The sequence below is a fragment of the Maylandia zebra genome, linkage group LG10 (assembly GCF_041146795.1).
Source record: "Maylandia zebra isolate NMK-2024a linkage group LG10, Mzebra_GT3a, whole genome shotgun sequence".
NCBI lineage: Eukaryota > Metazoa > Chordata > Actinopteri > Cichliformes > Cichlidae > Maylandia > Maylandia zebra.
Window position 1 is genome coordinate 19,881,788 of NC_135176.1, and position 14,364 is coordinate 19,896,151.

General features: G+C 40.4%; 2 protein-coding genes across 2 annotated transcripts; one reads left to right on the forward strand and one right to left on the reverse strand.

Annotated features, from left to right (window-relative positions):
- Window positions 1-610: 610 nt before the first annotated feature.
- On the forward strand, window positions 611-5,234 carry bnip1b (BCL2 interacting protein 1b). The gene is made up of 6 exons (XM_004550261.4): window positions 611-768; window positions 2,166-2,258; window positions 2,381-2,472; window positions 2,718-2,825; window positions 3,705-3,823; window positions 3,921-5,234. Exons 1-6 carry the CDS (start codon window positions 685-687, stop codon window positions 4,115-4,117), a joined length of 693 nt encoding a protein of 230 aa, XP_004550318.1. The 5' UTR covers window positions 611-684; the 3' UTR covers window positions 4,118-5,234.
- Window positions 5,235-5,691: 457 nt separating this feature from the next.
- stc2b (stanniocalcin 2b) lies at window positions 5,692-11,407 on the reverse strand. The gene is made up of 5 exons (XM_076889299.1): window positions 11,325-11,407; window positions 11,124-11,289; window positions 9,170-9,312; window positions 6,858-7,069; window positions 5,692-6,615 (listed from the first exon to the last, which is right to left on the reverse strand). Exons 2-5 carry the CDS (start codon window positions 11,257-11,259, stop codon window positions 6,288-6,290), a joined length of 819 nt encoding a protein of 272 aa, XP_076745414.1. The 5' UTR covers window positions 11,260-11,289; window positions 11,325-11,407; the 3' UTR covers window positions 5,692-6,287.
- Between the last annotated feature and the right edge of the window lie 2,957 nt (window positions 11,408-14,364).

Below are 14,364 nucleotides of genomic sequence, written 5' to 3' on the forward strand. Positions count from 1 at the left end.
TGTATTGTACATATTTTGCTGGTTTGCTGCTGTTTAGACAAAGCACAAAGTCTATCAGAAAAAGGGAGAAATTTCTGTCTGTGTCTTTGTGTCTATTATCTTGACAGGGTTACTGCTGGGAACACGGATCAGACATGGGCCTCCTTTTTCCTTTACAGGATTTCCACAAAATTAGCTGGTGTAAAAATGACACAAGACCCCCCTTTTCAGTACGTACTGTTAATACTAACACTTAGTAGAAAAGTAATAGTACAGGCTCTATCCATGATGTTAATAAAAAAAAAAAAGAGTATATTAGTAACAGCCGAGGCTGAATTAATTTTAGTAGTTTTTTTTAGTTAAAAATGCCACTTTTGACTCTCTAAGTATAGTTTATATATTACAAACTTAAAATTATTTAGTGGTTCTGTTTTATATGATGTTTAAACATTTGAAAACACATTTAAATTTCAGTGTGGATCCTGTCTGTCCAATAAGTAAGGACAAAATTATAGTGGAAGCTGCAGAATGATAAGTAACTGCACTTTTTTTTTAAAGGAATTATAAAATCCTATTTAAGTATTTTTTTTTTTGTTCCATTTTAAGTAACATATTTATTTATTCCACGGATAATTAACATCCGACTACCGTTGGTCCTTCGTCTTTACCTCTTTTGGACCTCCAGCTTGCCATACAAAAACAACAATGGCGTCTTCTGCGGATGTTCACGTCCGAATTTGCGCACAAGAAATTATCAAATATGATCTGGAAATTAAAGCTCTCATTCAGGTAAGGAATGAAGAACGAGCGCCTTGTTTGTCCTTTCATCCTGAGCCATTTCTGAACCGTTGGTAACTCTGGAGAGCTGGCTGAACATGCGCACAACAGGTCTTCAAGTTGAGCTAAGAAGAAGCTAACGTTAACTTTCCGACAGTCAAAAGACACAAAACATTCTTGATTTTGTTTATTTTAATTAGGCAAAAAATCATTCCTGAGACAGTTATAATACTTTTGAGTAATAAATCTCTAATTATTCAAATAACCGAGAGAAGAAAATGATCATTTATTATCAGATGTTATTTAAAAAAATATTTACGACGCACTCTTTGTTTAGTTCTGCGTTCGTGATATCCTAATTAGTAAGGGAAATTAAAATAAGTTAAAACAAATTGTTTTAGAAAATGTAAATAATATGAATATAAAAAAATATATTAAGTTGTTTTTTTTAATGGAGAAAAATGTGCTAAAATTTATACTGTATATCCTGAGCCAGATGGTGGAACGGCTGTAAGCTGAGAGACACCTGCCCTATCAAAAAGTGACCGCCAGTGTTTCTTTGTCTAATGTCTTTGGTTATATTGCTAAATAGCTCTAGTCAACAGGATTTAAAAATGGATTTCATATATAAAGTAATAAAAAATGACATATTTTGCAAGTATTTTTATGGTTCTACATTACATTGCAATCAATCAAGTCCTTTTGGCCATTTAAAGTATCTTTATACAGCTGTTATATTTGTATAGATTTCTGCTGTCCTCTTGGCCAGATCATCACTGACAGCTGATGTCCGTTGGTGAGGGCCAGAATGTAGAACAACCACTAAATCTCTTTTCACCACAGCAGGCAATTACAGTGCCACATCCCCTACTTCCCCTTTCCCTCTCAAGACCCCGAGTTGCTTTGAACTCCACCACTTGGGGGCAGCAGCTCATGTGTAGTGGTGGACACACCATTTCTCAGCCACCTCACACTCTGCTGCAAACTGCTCCACTGCAAGCTGGAGGTCATTGCTCGATTCAACCACCAGAACCACATCAGCAAAAAGCAGAGATGAGATCCTGAGTCCACTGAATTTGACTGCCTCCACCTCTTGGCTGCACATAGAAACTTTCTTCCAAAAAAACTTGTGAACAGAATCAATGATAAAGGGGCAGAGCTGGTGGAGTCCAGGATTCACAGGGAATGAGTCTGACTTGCTGCCAAGCTCTCAGTACACTATGTACAATGACAAAACACTTTATAACAATGGACCAGATGTCTCATACTCCTAAAGCACAAGCTCCTTTGCTCACACAAAGATTTGTGCATTTATGAATTCACATGATGTATGTCTTACTCGATGTGATATAATTATAAAATATAACTAATACATTATATTTAACTCAATGTGTGTGTGTTGTCTGTAGGACATCAGGGATTGTCCAGGACCTCAGTCTGCTCTTGTGGAGCTCAATGCTCAGGTCAAAGAGAAATTCAACAAGCTGAGGCTCAGAATTCAGGTCAGGCCTCAGCTACACATCCACACGGTGCTGCATCTGACAGGGTTTTTTTTTTTTTTTTGCTTAATATTGGATCTGTGTCATGTGATGCCATGATGTTGTTGTTTTTTTGTTTCTTCCAGGATCTGGAGCAGATGGCCAAAGAGCAGGACAAAGAGTCAGACAGAGTGGCCATCCAAACAGAGACCGAGAGCCAATGGAAGCAGATGCTGAGGTGTTTAGACGCAGACGCACACAGACACATCTAAAAAAAATAAGCCTGTGCAGCACCAGTCATTTTATTTTCCCCTTGAATCACTTGCCTCGTGTCCCAGTGAACATGTTGTTGGTTTCTGTTTTGTTGCGATGATAATGTAAACTGGAAATGCAGACACAAGCGAGCACTTAAGATGGAAAAAAAATCTAAAACAAAAACTTTCAGTCTCAAAATTGTTTGCTTTTTCTTGTCTGTCTTGTCAGCAACCAGACAGCGTGGAGAAAAGCTAACCTGGCTTGTAAACTTGCCATAGACAACATGGAGAAGGACGAACTGCTGCATGGTGAGGAAAACCACAACACCAGACAGAGGTAAATATAGTTTCTGCCAAGGCTCTGCTACAGAGCACTGTACTACGAAGACAGTTCAGTGTACCCCGAGTTTGTTTGCGTTATGTAGATTCCCGTACTTCTACACCTGGTTAGAGCTGCTGATATGCAGTCTGAACTTTGATCAGTGATTTTTGTATACCTGCAGCCAAACAGGAGGAAATTAATGTCACCTGTATTAATTTACCTGGTTTCTGTTTAGCTGTAAAAGGCTGATGGGGTATTATCGTTACCCTGCCGGGCAGAGGCATCGTACACACCTTGAGAACAAGGCTGCTTAGGATTTTCAAACTGATACCATAGTTTCTGTCAGTAACTTCTATCCTCTACTTCCTGTAGTTATTACCATTACACTGTTTTCTTTCTGTTTTTAAGCCCAGGCCACCAATAATATTTCTGTTTTACACAGATGTGTGTTTATGTTTATGGAGTGTTATCAGATGAATCGCAGTATGACAACTATGTCAAAACAACAGCTAATCTGCTGTACACTGAAATACAGATACACTTGTTAACATCTGTAAAACTATCTTTTGTCTAATGTCTGTGGTTTAAAATGCTTTCATGAACGATTATTAAATAAGATTTTTTTAATTGTTGCTTTTGGTCATTTGTGATTTAAAAAAATTGATTAAAAACTGGCACAAATGAACCAAAAAAGATAAATGAATATAAAAATAGAGTGGCTAGTTGCACTGGTGGTAGAAACACAAGGTTCTAAACTACTTAATGAGAAAAAGATTCCTTCTAGTCTCCAATAAATCACTTTAATATAATCTAATAATAAATTAGGCATGTCAGAACCCATCTGCAGTACTTCACCTGCTCTGTTCTGTGTGTGTGTGTGTGTTTTTGTCTCAGGAAAGCAACCAAGGAAAATTTAGTGGAAACCAGCAGCAACATCACAGAGAGTCTGATGTCTATCAGCAGGATGATGTCTGAACAGGTGAAGCAGAGTGAGGACACCATTGGCACTCTAGGTAAAAATCTAATTTTATGTTTCAGTCTCCTGTCCACATTTCCTAACCGATCCTCCTAAACCCTTAATGCCTTTAATTCTTCGTCCTCCTTATTCAGCCACCTCATCCAGGACGGTGCAGGAAACCAACGAGGAGTTTAAAAGCATGACAGGAACCATTCACCTGGGCAGGAAGCTCATCCTGAAGTACAACCGGCGGGAGCTGACAGACAAGCTGCTCATCTTCCTTGCACTAGCCCTCTTCTTTGCCACCGTCCTCTACATCCTCAAGAAACGTCTCTTCCCCTTCATTTAGTCGGCCGCCTGGGTCTGTTTTTCCTCAAGGACGTGGGGACTGGCTTGGAAGGAGTTAACACAGTGAATTGTAGGAGGTATGAAGTAGAAGCATGAACCACATGGACTCTTAGAAGCAGCACTGAAACTGGACTGTAGCACACAGAGGCGGCGTGAAGTGGGAACGTGTTACTTCTTACATATAATATGCAATATGAAGGGTTGGAAAATATCTGAAGCTCAAGATCCACTTCAGCAGTGAAAGGAGCAAAGTGAGTAAAACTGACATCCAGAGTTTCATAGAAAACATTAAGAAGCCACAGCCTGCCTCGAGTAGATATGGTTATACAATGTATTGTCAAAAGTTTGAACGCATGTTGCAAATGGTCACAGTTGAAGAAGGGATCTGCTGCTTTTTAGCCTTTTCCTTGATGCCTCACACTGCCTCCCTGGTGTTACAGTAAGGACTCTGTTATCCTAATGTGACCATTTCTATCATTCTGGATGATGGGTCTTTTTCAGAAAGCCTGAACTTGAGGAAATTCATGTGTTTACATTGAAATTTACATTAAATTGAAGTAAATACAGAGAGCTTAAAGGTTCAGATGCTCATATTTGCCAAATTGTGTGCAGTTTTTGAAATGTTGATACCTTAAAGCACACTGTAGGTTTCACAATGCAATAAGACAGCATCTAAAGATCAGCAGCCTGTATGCTCATGTAATATCTCTTTGTACCCCTTCAGTCCAGCGTAAAAGGAAGAAAAGGTAGTCTGTGATTCTGCCCTCATGTCAGACATGTTGAAAGGTTGGGAGTTAGAGACTAAAGCAAGGGACCACTGGAGGCTTGTTTTAAGCCTCGATTGCTGCAAATAAACAAAATCCATCCAAAGAGGTGATCTGCGTGATAAAATGTTTCAGCTTATGCAAAATATTCATGTCCTCCAAGCAGAGGGCAACCTTATTTGAATTCAGCTGGAGCTTCACTTTTACAGAGATGGGAAGAAAAGAGGGGGACAGAAAAGTGAGCAACATTGTAGGACTCCATCTACTCCTGTTGAGTCATGGTTGGTTTCTGAGCTGTAGTAGTATCTTCTGACTTAACCAGCCTTTAATTCTACAGCTTAAGAGAAAAAACAACCCCAAAGCGGGTTGCCCTCCTAGTGTCCAGTACCTTTAATTCAGAACGAGTCAGGGTCATGGTTGCAAAATGCACCAACCTTTGTTTTTGTTTACTTTTGTTATAAAGTGTGAATGTGCTCAGGAGTGTATTTAGTGTACATTTTTTTTAACCTCATGCCTTCCTTCCAAACTACTGAACCAGTAATCCAGTGAATGATTGTTGCCCTGAAAGGTGTCAGATTGTGTGAATGTTGAACAGAAGCCCCGTGGGTTAGAGTTCATTTAAAAGTCTCAAGCACCAGCAGATGTCTTAAAACTCAAAATATCAGTTTGAACTGCAGTGCTGTTAAAAGACTTGTTCAACAGGATAGGACTAATTTAAATAACACACTTCTGTTTGTTCATCAGTATCACTTTATTTTAATAAAATTCAAATAACTGTTCAGAGTTTGTGATCCATTGGAGAAAAAAAAAAACAAACCCCAAAACCACAACATTCGACACCAGAGGTCTGTATGAAATGTGAACAAGTGAACATTAAAAATACATTTCTAACACATATTGACCTATGAGTGCTTTCCTTTCTGCACACTGTGCCTCATCTGTTTCTCCATGGTACACAATATGACTTTCTCCATAAATACAAAAGCAGATTCATAACTCTGTTCCTAAAATGTTGTGATGCTGTGTAAAAGTTCAAATTGAGCAAATGTTTTTCATGAAACAGTAAAGTGTCCCAGTTTAAACACTTGGTAGGTTTTCTATGTTCAATACTGAATAAAATATAATGCATTCTAATGGTATTTAGATTTTACACAGCGTCACAACTTTTTTGGAACTGGGCTTGTAAACAGGATACTGACTTTGAGCCATGAGCTACACTTGACCTACTGATTCCGTGTGTGTGTACGTCTGATGCTGAGCTGCAGTGGTCTGTGAGATTGAAGTGAGGTAGATAATTGTTCTTCCATCCTTAATGGAGCACAAATGCCCAGCAGATTGAATAAGTTATGATGCATTACTACACTGAATACTTTTAGCCACTACTGCTAGTATTATAGAATTGTGTACTCAGTTTCCATCTGTCTGTAGAGGAGTGACACTGGATTTCTCAGACACAACTGAATCTGGTTCAGTTGTGTCGTCTATATGACTGAGCCTGGGCCCATCCTCTGTTTGTTGCTGCAGGGGTCCCCCAGCAGCGATAGGCCATGGTGCACTGGTGGGTGGGAAAGTGCTTTGGTTGAGGGTATCGGATTGGCAGAGGGGGCAGTTTCCGGCAAGGCTGCTGCAAAGCGACCCCCAGTACTGCTCGCATTGTTCACGCAAACGGCGTCCGACCCACGTCTTGACCTCCTCTCCGCACTTCAGCAGGAAGTTCGTCAGCTCCACGTATGGCCTGGCAGGATGCGAATACATCAGGGTCATCAATAAATACTTGGCTGTTTTGTCCAAATGTACATTTAGAAAAAATGTCACTTACAGGAAGTGCCAAAAACAATAGAATGTCCCAGTTTTATTCATTTTTCCATTTGAGCAATTAATGACATAATTTTGAATGCATTTATTTGTACACATAAATATCAAAACAATAAAATTGTGGCTGTTAGTAGTTAATTTGTGTGAGTTTGTGTTTCTCACCCAGGGGGAAACATTAGGTGAAACTGCACCAGGTTTTCCACGGTGTCCATGTGATCCCGCAGTGCCAGGCAGAGCTGGTGTTTGGTGTAGCACTCTCTCTGAAGCACGCACACCATCTCCTTTATCGCCGAACACCGCCGGCTGATGCAGCTGAAACGCTGCCGCAGCCCCAATGCCAGGCACCGCAACGTGTCCTTCACAAATGCTTTGCCCTGCGAGAAAAAGGAGAACAGTGAGTGGACGATTACAGGGAAACCTATATACATACACACGATTTCCCCCCCCACATAATGTTTTATTGCAACCATGTTTTTATTTCCAATAGTCTTTTCTATCAGATTCAAAGACTTCTATTTAGTTTTTTTATTCTATTATTGATTTATTATTTATGTCCATGTTTGATTTATCATCTTTTCAGTCATCTATAAAGTACTTTGAGTTGGTCTAAGTTCTATGAAAGTGCTACGCAAACAAAAACAATTTGTGACAGCCTTAAATCAAGGGGTTTACCTGAAGTACTGTTTAGGAAATAAAACCATTTTTATACACAGTCCTTGATTTTTAGAGGCTGAAAAGTAACAATTTTAAAATAAGGAATTTTTATTTTATTTTATTTTTTTTTTTAAGTAGTTGGATTAAAATGGTTTGTAGTCACCGACTGTGTGACGTCTAGAACCATCAGACATCACCAGATGCTGCATTTCCTCCCTTCAGATGGTACGTCAGTCCTATACTGAAGCCACCTTCAGTTTAAGCTCGTTTGTGGCTCTCTTTAATTTCAGTTTTATCTTCAGAGGCTGAAAACCTGCTGACTTGAAGAATATCCCATTTCTTTGCATTGAAGAACTCTTGTGCTGAATTGCTAACGCTACAGCTATTGCAATACTTTTGTTAAATCCCTTGAATTAAAGCTAAAATCTGCACTTGAATGATTTGAAACCTGTGGTGTCCAGAGACCAGAAAACCAAATGCTCTGTGAAAAACATTAGTTTTTGCTGTATGATCTTTACCTCACAATATAAAGTGCCTCAAGGCAACCGTCTTTGTTATTTGGTACCATGTAAATAGAACTGTATTGAAAAATAACTTATGACTTACAGAGAAGGGGTGAGGTTAAATAAATGTCCACTTCTTCACACTCCTTTTTGAGTATGTAAACTAAATATCTTGTAATGCATTTCACTTCATTTTTGTATACTTTAAAAGGAATATTTTTCCTAAATTACATTCTGTACACTGTTGGAAGTTCTAACAGACGCTTGGGGTAGGCTCTGAAAGCCAGACTATCCTCATCCACTTTTACAGTAGAGAGCGAGAGAAAACAAACCACAAAACCAAACCACAACATGTTGACAGCCTGGCACAAAAACCGTTTGACCTCTGTGGATGCTCTACATAGATCTTCATGACAGCTGGTGAACTCGCCCAATCGTCAGTGTATTTGGCCAACTGCTCAACTGGAGTAAGGTCATTTGGTGCTGCTAGCGCATTAGTACAGTATGTGAGGAAAAACAGATATAAGAGGGTGGCTGTGCATGTACAAAGACAAATTTGAATCTGCGAGTTAAGCAGTGAAGAAAACAGAAAAAAAACAAAAACACGAACCTGTGGTGCCGACCTAAACAAATTTCAGATTGTCATCTATACCCTCAACAAGTGCCCCAGCAATAAGTGGTGCACACTAAGAGAATGGTAAAGGCCTAAATGCTCAACCCCTACATTGAGGGGATCCGGTGGCTCTGTAATGCTGCGGGGGGCTTTTTGCTGGCACGTATTGGGTCTTAGGGGATCTGCAAATCTCTACAAAATTCTTCTGGGTGATCATCTTTATCATGTTATGAAACATGAAGCCCTGAAGAAGTTTCCCGCAACACTTTATCCTTTAATCCACGACCATCTGTATCAGGTACATTCACTCAGAGATCTTCAAAGAACATCATCTTCTGTTTCTGCTCAAACTGGGGACACATTAGGCCTGCATCATTTTCTCATACATTTCTATTCTAGTAATGTGGACAGGATGTTCCTGTTCTCTCCTTTCACTTCCCCTCTCACGCTGTGCTGTAACTGTGCTGCCATGCATAACGATACACTGCTTCTTATACAACAAGCATTCCTCACAAATGACCGCAATGATGGAAGGGATTAAATGAAATAAAAACACGCATCCAGATATGCCTTCTCCAACCCTGCCCAGGCAACTTCTGAACTTCCCCTCAGCCTGTCAGTGCCCCACAGGCGTAACGACACAACTGACTTAATGAGTTTATTTTGAGTGTGAATGAATGTGAGACACACTGGCTTATCCTCACCTGCAAGTCGTAGTGTCCAGCGTTGTGCAGCAGAGTAAGACATATGTGGTCCAGCCCTCGGATTTCACAGGAGTTGTTGCTCAAACACTGAAACATCCCACAGCCAACATCAGCTGAACTCAACAGGCAACTCTGGAGCTCCGCTACGAGACACAGTGAGAGATCAGCATTAACTTTCCAGGTGAATGTATGTGCCCAATAATATAATATTAAAAACAATACACATCCACTGTCAAGCCTCAGACCTTTGGCCTTCACTTTTCAGAAATTAGTATTGTGCCATACTGCAAATTTTTCATATCAATCCAACACAAAGGAAATGCAGGGCCAGTAATAATAATACTTTTAACTTAAACAGGCAGCTTATGTAGGGGAGAGGAGTGTGTCATGATTTAGTAGATGAATCATCATCCATTTGCAAATTCTGATCACATTTTAATGACCGCTAAATTACTGTGTTTGTTTATTTCCCACAATAATTAAACAAAGCACACCTTTCAGCTTTTCATACATTTTGACACTCATGTTTTTGGAGAGGTATACATTTTTCCATTTCCAAAACAAATAAAAATGTATTAAAAACAATTCACTGGGCTACATACTGAACTTAAGATAGAAACAAAGTATCGATCCTGTCGAGCTAATATGGATCCACGTTGGTATCGACAGTATCATGTTTGGATCGAGCCCCTCAACTATCAGAAACCTATTTGTAAGTGTACGGAATGTAAATATGAGGATTTAGACATTTAAATGTTATATAGTACTTTTTGATCAGCTTTCCTTACAGATTAGACACAAAAGCACAACCAGAATTCATAAGGCACACTGTCGATTTTTGAGAAAATGAAAGTATTTTAGTGAAAGGTTAGAGTCCGGAAAATACAGTATATGAGTTATGTAAGGTAGTTTGTTTCGGGCCAGGAGACAGCACAGTTTCACACACTCTTCATTTTGCACTTTATGGCGCTGTTGTAAATGGTGAAAATACTAGTGCTAGTTGCACGGCGTCAACACGTTAACGAGGTAACCGCTAACCGCAACGCTAACGCGTTGACGCCGTGCAGCCCCACGCACGGGGCGATCCGCGGTAACTCGTTAACGGAGACTTGTCGCGTTAATACAGTTATGGCGTTAACCTCATTTTAACGAGTGTAACGCTGCAGCACTAAAATAGTAATCTCCAAATGTTCTCTTTTTACAGACCAGCGCCTCTTTGATAGCTGCCGCGTCCATCTTGTCGTTAGCTGCAGGTGAAGCGATGGGGGAGGGAGAGTTGTGTTAGTGAAGGAGAGGCCGAGTAACACGTAGAGAGAAAAGCGAGACAAACTTGCAGTTCCATGAATATAATTATAACGTAACAGTCTAACTATATAAACGATATAGTCACACAGCTTATCTCGTATAAAAATATATCGATATATTTTTAAAAAACTCGATATATCACCCAATCCTAGCTAGAAGCATACTTTAACGGGTAAAATTAAGTGGCAAGCCGTCTTGGCTTTATGAATATGAGCTACAAGCATACTCTGATGGGCAAAGTTAAGTGGCAAACCGTCATACTAACTTAACTTTGTGCTGGAATTACTATGACAGCAGAAATGTGCATAAACTACTTACGGTAGGACGTGTTGCCAAAGTAGGATGTTTTTCAGAACACCGGGAAAGGGATACAGAGGGAATGTGCATGGACAGGGTCGAACCACCGGAGTCGCGCATTGAATTACAGTCACCAACAGCACAGGAGGTTAGAGAGGCGCGCACGGCCAACAGGTTGTCTTACAATGAGATTAAATGCGCAATAAGGGGGAGAAAAAAGTAGCACCCCTCAAGCTCTTTTTTTAAGGGCCAACAAGGGCCTCGGGCATGTAAAGTTTTCTTCAAAATGCAGTTTCCGACGCTTAAATGCGACCGTTACACGACCTGTGAAAACTTGCACGTGGCGGCTCACCTGTGCTCTGCAAAGAGAGGCGCCTTCTCATCTGGCTCACTTCTTGCTCCAGAACATCATGCTGGTCGTTGGTCAGCACATGACACACCAGCAGCAGAAAAAACACAGTGGAGACAGCGGACGCGTTCACCGGCATCACTGAGGTCGAGTCAGCGTATGTGCGGTGCGGTGCGGTGCGGTGCGGTGCTCTTTTCTTCTCTTCTCTTCTCTTCTCTTCTCTTGGTAGAAGTTCGCGCAGCTAGAGCTCGAAGCCTTTGAATAACTTTACTCTGTGACGAGGAGATCGAGGCTATATATATGTAGAGCCGCAGGAGACCGGCGCGTTCACGAAGGCTGGAGCTTGGGTCTCCACCAATCACAGCCTAGCGCCGTGACCGCGCAGCACTTGCGCAGCTGAAGGTTTATCATTGATGAGAGTAAAAGAGGAACCTCCACCCCCTCACCCCAGCAGAAGATCCATGAATTTGAAAACAAAAAGAGACAAGTAGTGATTTCGGGGGGGGTTTTGGTTTCTTGGTTAAAAAAAAAAACACACGAAGAAGGACCCACGGAGGACAGAAATGGGATCAGGCAGAAATGGGAAGGATCACGTTGAGCGAACACACAAAAGAAAGTGAATCCCATTCCCATCAGCTCTCCCCAGAAGTGAAAATGTTCTTATAGAGGCCGCTTGTTCCTCCAGAGTCTGCGGGGGTGTGTTTGACGGCTTGCAGCTGCTTTCTTGGCGAGGCGCAGAGGCGTGCAATGAGGAACGTGTCAGACGCGCCCGGGCTGCAGCACATTGAAAGAGCACCGCGTTTTTCCAACTGTGAGGAAATCCTACAGTTTTCCTACATCATATTAGCGTGAAACAACTTCTGCGTAAACACGCAGCATTTTTATACTAAACATCCAGGAACACTTTCACACGCGAAATACTTAATCTTTTATAGATCTCTCAAAAGGCACTAAGAAGCAGCGCAGGTAGTATGACCCGTTGTCCAAGCGGAGTGGGCTGCTGAGACTGCACAGCAGCCCACTCCGCTTTTTGAGACATTGTCCCACATTGTGATGTGTTGATCTATGGCTACATCTTTACTGACAACCAAAGAAAATGAGCAAACAGAAGTAGAAGTACCAGTGCACTGCAATAACTTCTAAAGTAACAGTTTTAGAAGTTCTTTTAATAGAAAGTGAAAATATAGATGTGCACAAAAGAGCTATTGCATAGCCTCCATTTACATTCCCAAGACTTCAAGTCAAAACTGATCTAAAGTAAAATATAGTAGCTATAGTTAATTCTCCTTCACATCTTTGATACTAAACCTATAACCTGCACAGTTTGTGCATGTTAGGAATATCAGACCACCTTCCAGTAATCGCTCCATATTATTTCACCCTAATGTCACCAAAGACACTACTGGAGCTGGAGGCAATACTTAATGATTAATTTGAGAATACTTAGATATTTATCTGTGTGAGACTTAGTTACACATTCAAGTGTTGTTGCCACCTATTATCAAGTTTTTTGTTTGCTTCCCGTGAACAACTGGCCAATCAAAATTGGGTCAGCAGAGACTCAACTAATGTTTGATCAACTATTAAAGAACAACTTCAACTTTTTAACACCTGTCAGCCTAGAAGAAGCAACTTTTGAAACTTAGGGAACAAAATAACTGGGTTTGCATCAGAGGTTAGTGAGGGCGGTCTCTGCCTATGCAGTCACCCTTGGAAAAACCCACCAAATATTCAACTTGAGGTCAAACCACAACTTTATTGAGATAAACTAAGGTGTCTAGACTTTACATTAAGAGAACAGGCAAGGTCGTCAAATGTCATTTTGACATTGGGGAAAGAGTTAAAGAGAAATAAATCCACCAGCACTATCTGATATCAGTTATAGCGCCAGTGCTCATATCATGTAAAATCATTCAATATAGCCAGACCCCCTTTAACACTTTATACCAACAGTAACCATAAGCTCGTGTTATTTGAGCAGGAAGGTGGAGGAGAAGCCAAAAAAACCCCGTGTAACAGAAAACCTGAAAAGCTGAATACATACATGAATAGCCTGTCATTCACAGCAGTCATGCCCTTACTTTTAAGCCTTGATACAATTTAAAGAAGTGAGTTTTAGCTGCACACGAACCTGCAGAGTTAACAGACGTGAACCAGTCAGAGTAACTGCAGTGGCACCTTTGCATATGCATGTTTAAGAATGTGTACAGCTCTCTCCTTTTACATATATTTTTGCAAAAACTTTCAGCTGTCAGGACAGATTTTTTTCCTACAAAATCATCGTGGCCAAATAGATTCGCAATAATTGTAGTAAAGATTAATACTACAATATAAAAATGGATATGGATGGATATCAGGAAATCAAGGAGAACCTGTGCAGTCCTGTGTGGATGCAATTTGGTCTAAAATTTGTTGGACAAAGGAAATGATTGTAGTTTTTATTTACAGTGGCTTGCGAAAGTATTCGGCCCCCTTGAACTTTTCCACATTTTGTCACATTACAGCCACAAACATGAATCAATTTTATTGGAATTCCACGTGAAAGACCAACACAAAGCGGTGTACACGTGAGAAGTGGAACGAAAATCATACATGATTCCGAACATTTTTTACAAATAAATAACTGAAAAGTGGGGTGTGCGTAATTATTCAGCCCCCTTTGGTCTGAGTGCAGTCAGTTGAACATAGACCTTGCCTGATGAGTGCTAATGACTAAATAGAGTGCACCTGTGTGTAATCTAATGTCAGTACAAATACAGCTGCTCTGTGACGCCTCAGAGGTTGTCTAAGAGAATATGAACACCATGAAGTCCAAAGAACATACCAGACAGGTCAGGGATAAAGTTATTGAGAAATTCAAAGCAGGCTTAGGCTACAAAAAGATTTCCCAAGCCTTGAACATCCCACGGAGCACTGTTCAAGCGATCATTCAGAAATGGAAGGAGTATGGTACAACTGTAAACCTACCAAGACAAGGCCGTCCACCTAAACTCACAGGCCGAACGAGGAGAGCACTAGGGCTGCCACAAACGATTATTTTGATAGTCGACTAATCACCGATTATTTTTGCGATTAGTCGACTAATCAGATCATCATCCATTGGACGTAAAACGTACAGCTTATTGCACCAGCAGCATCTGCTCTTATATAACTATCATTAGCTTACAGCTTTAAGTGTTTAAGGTATGTGCTAACTAAAAATAAAGACAAGACGATAGTTTGTTTCGGTGAAGTTTAATAAACT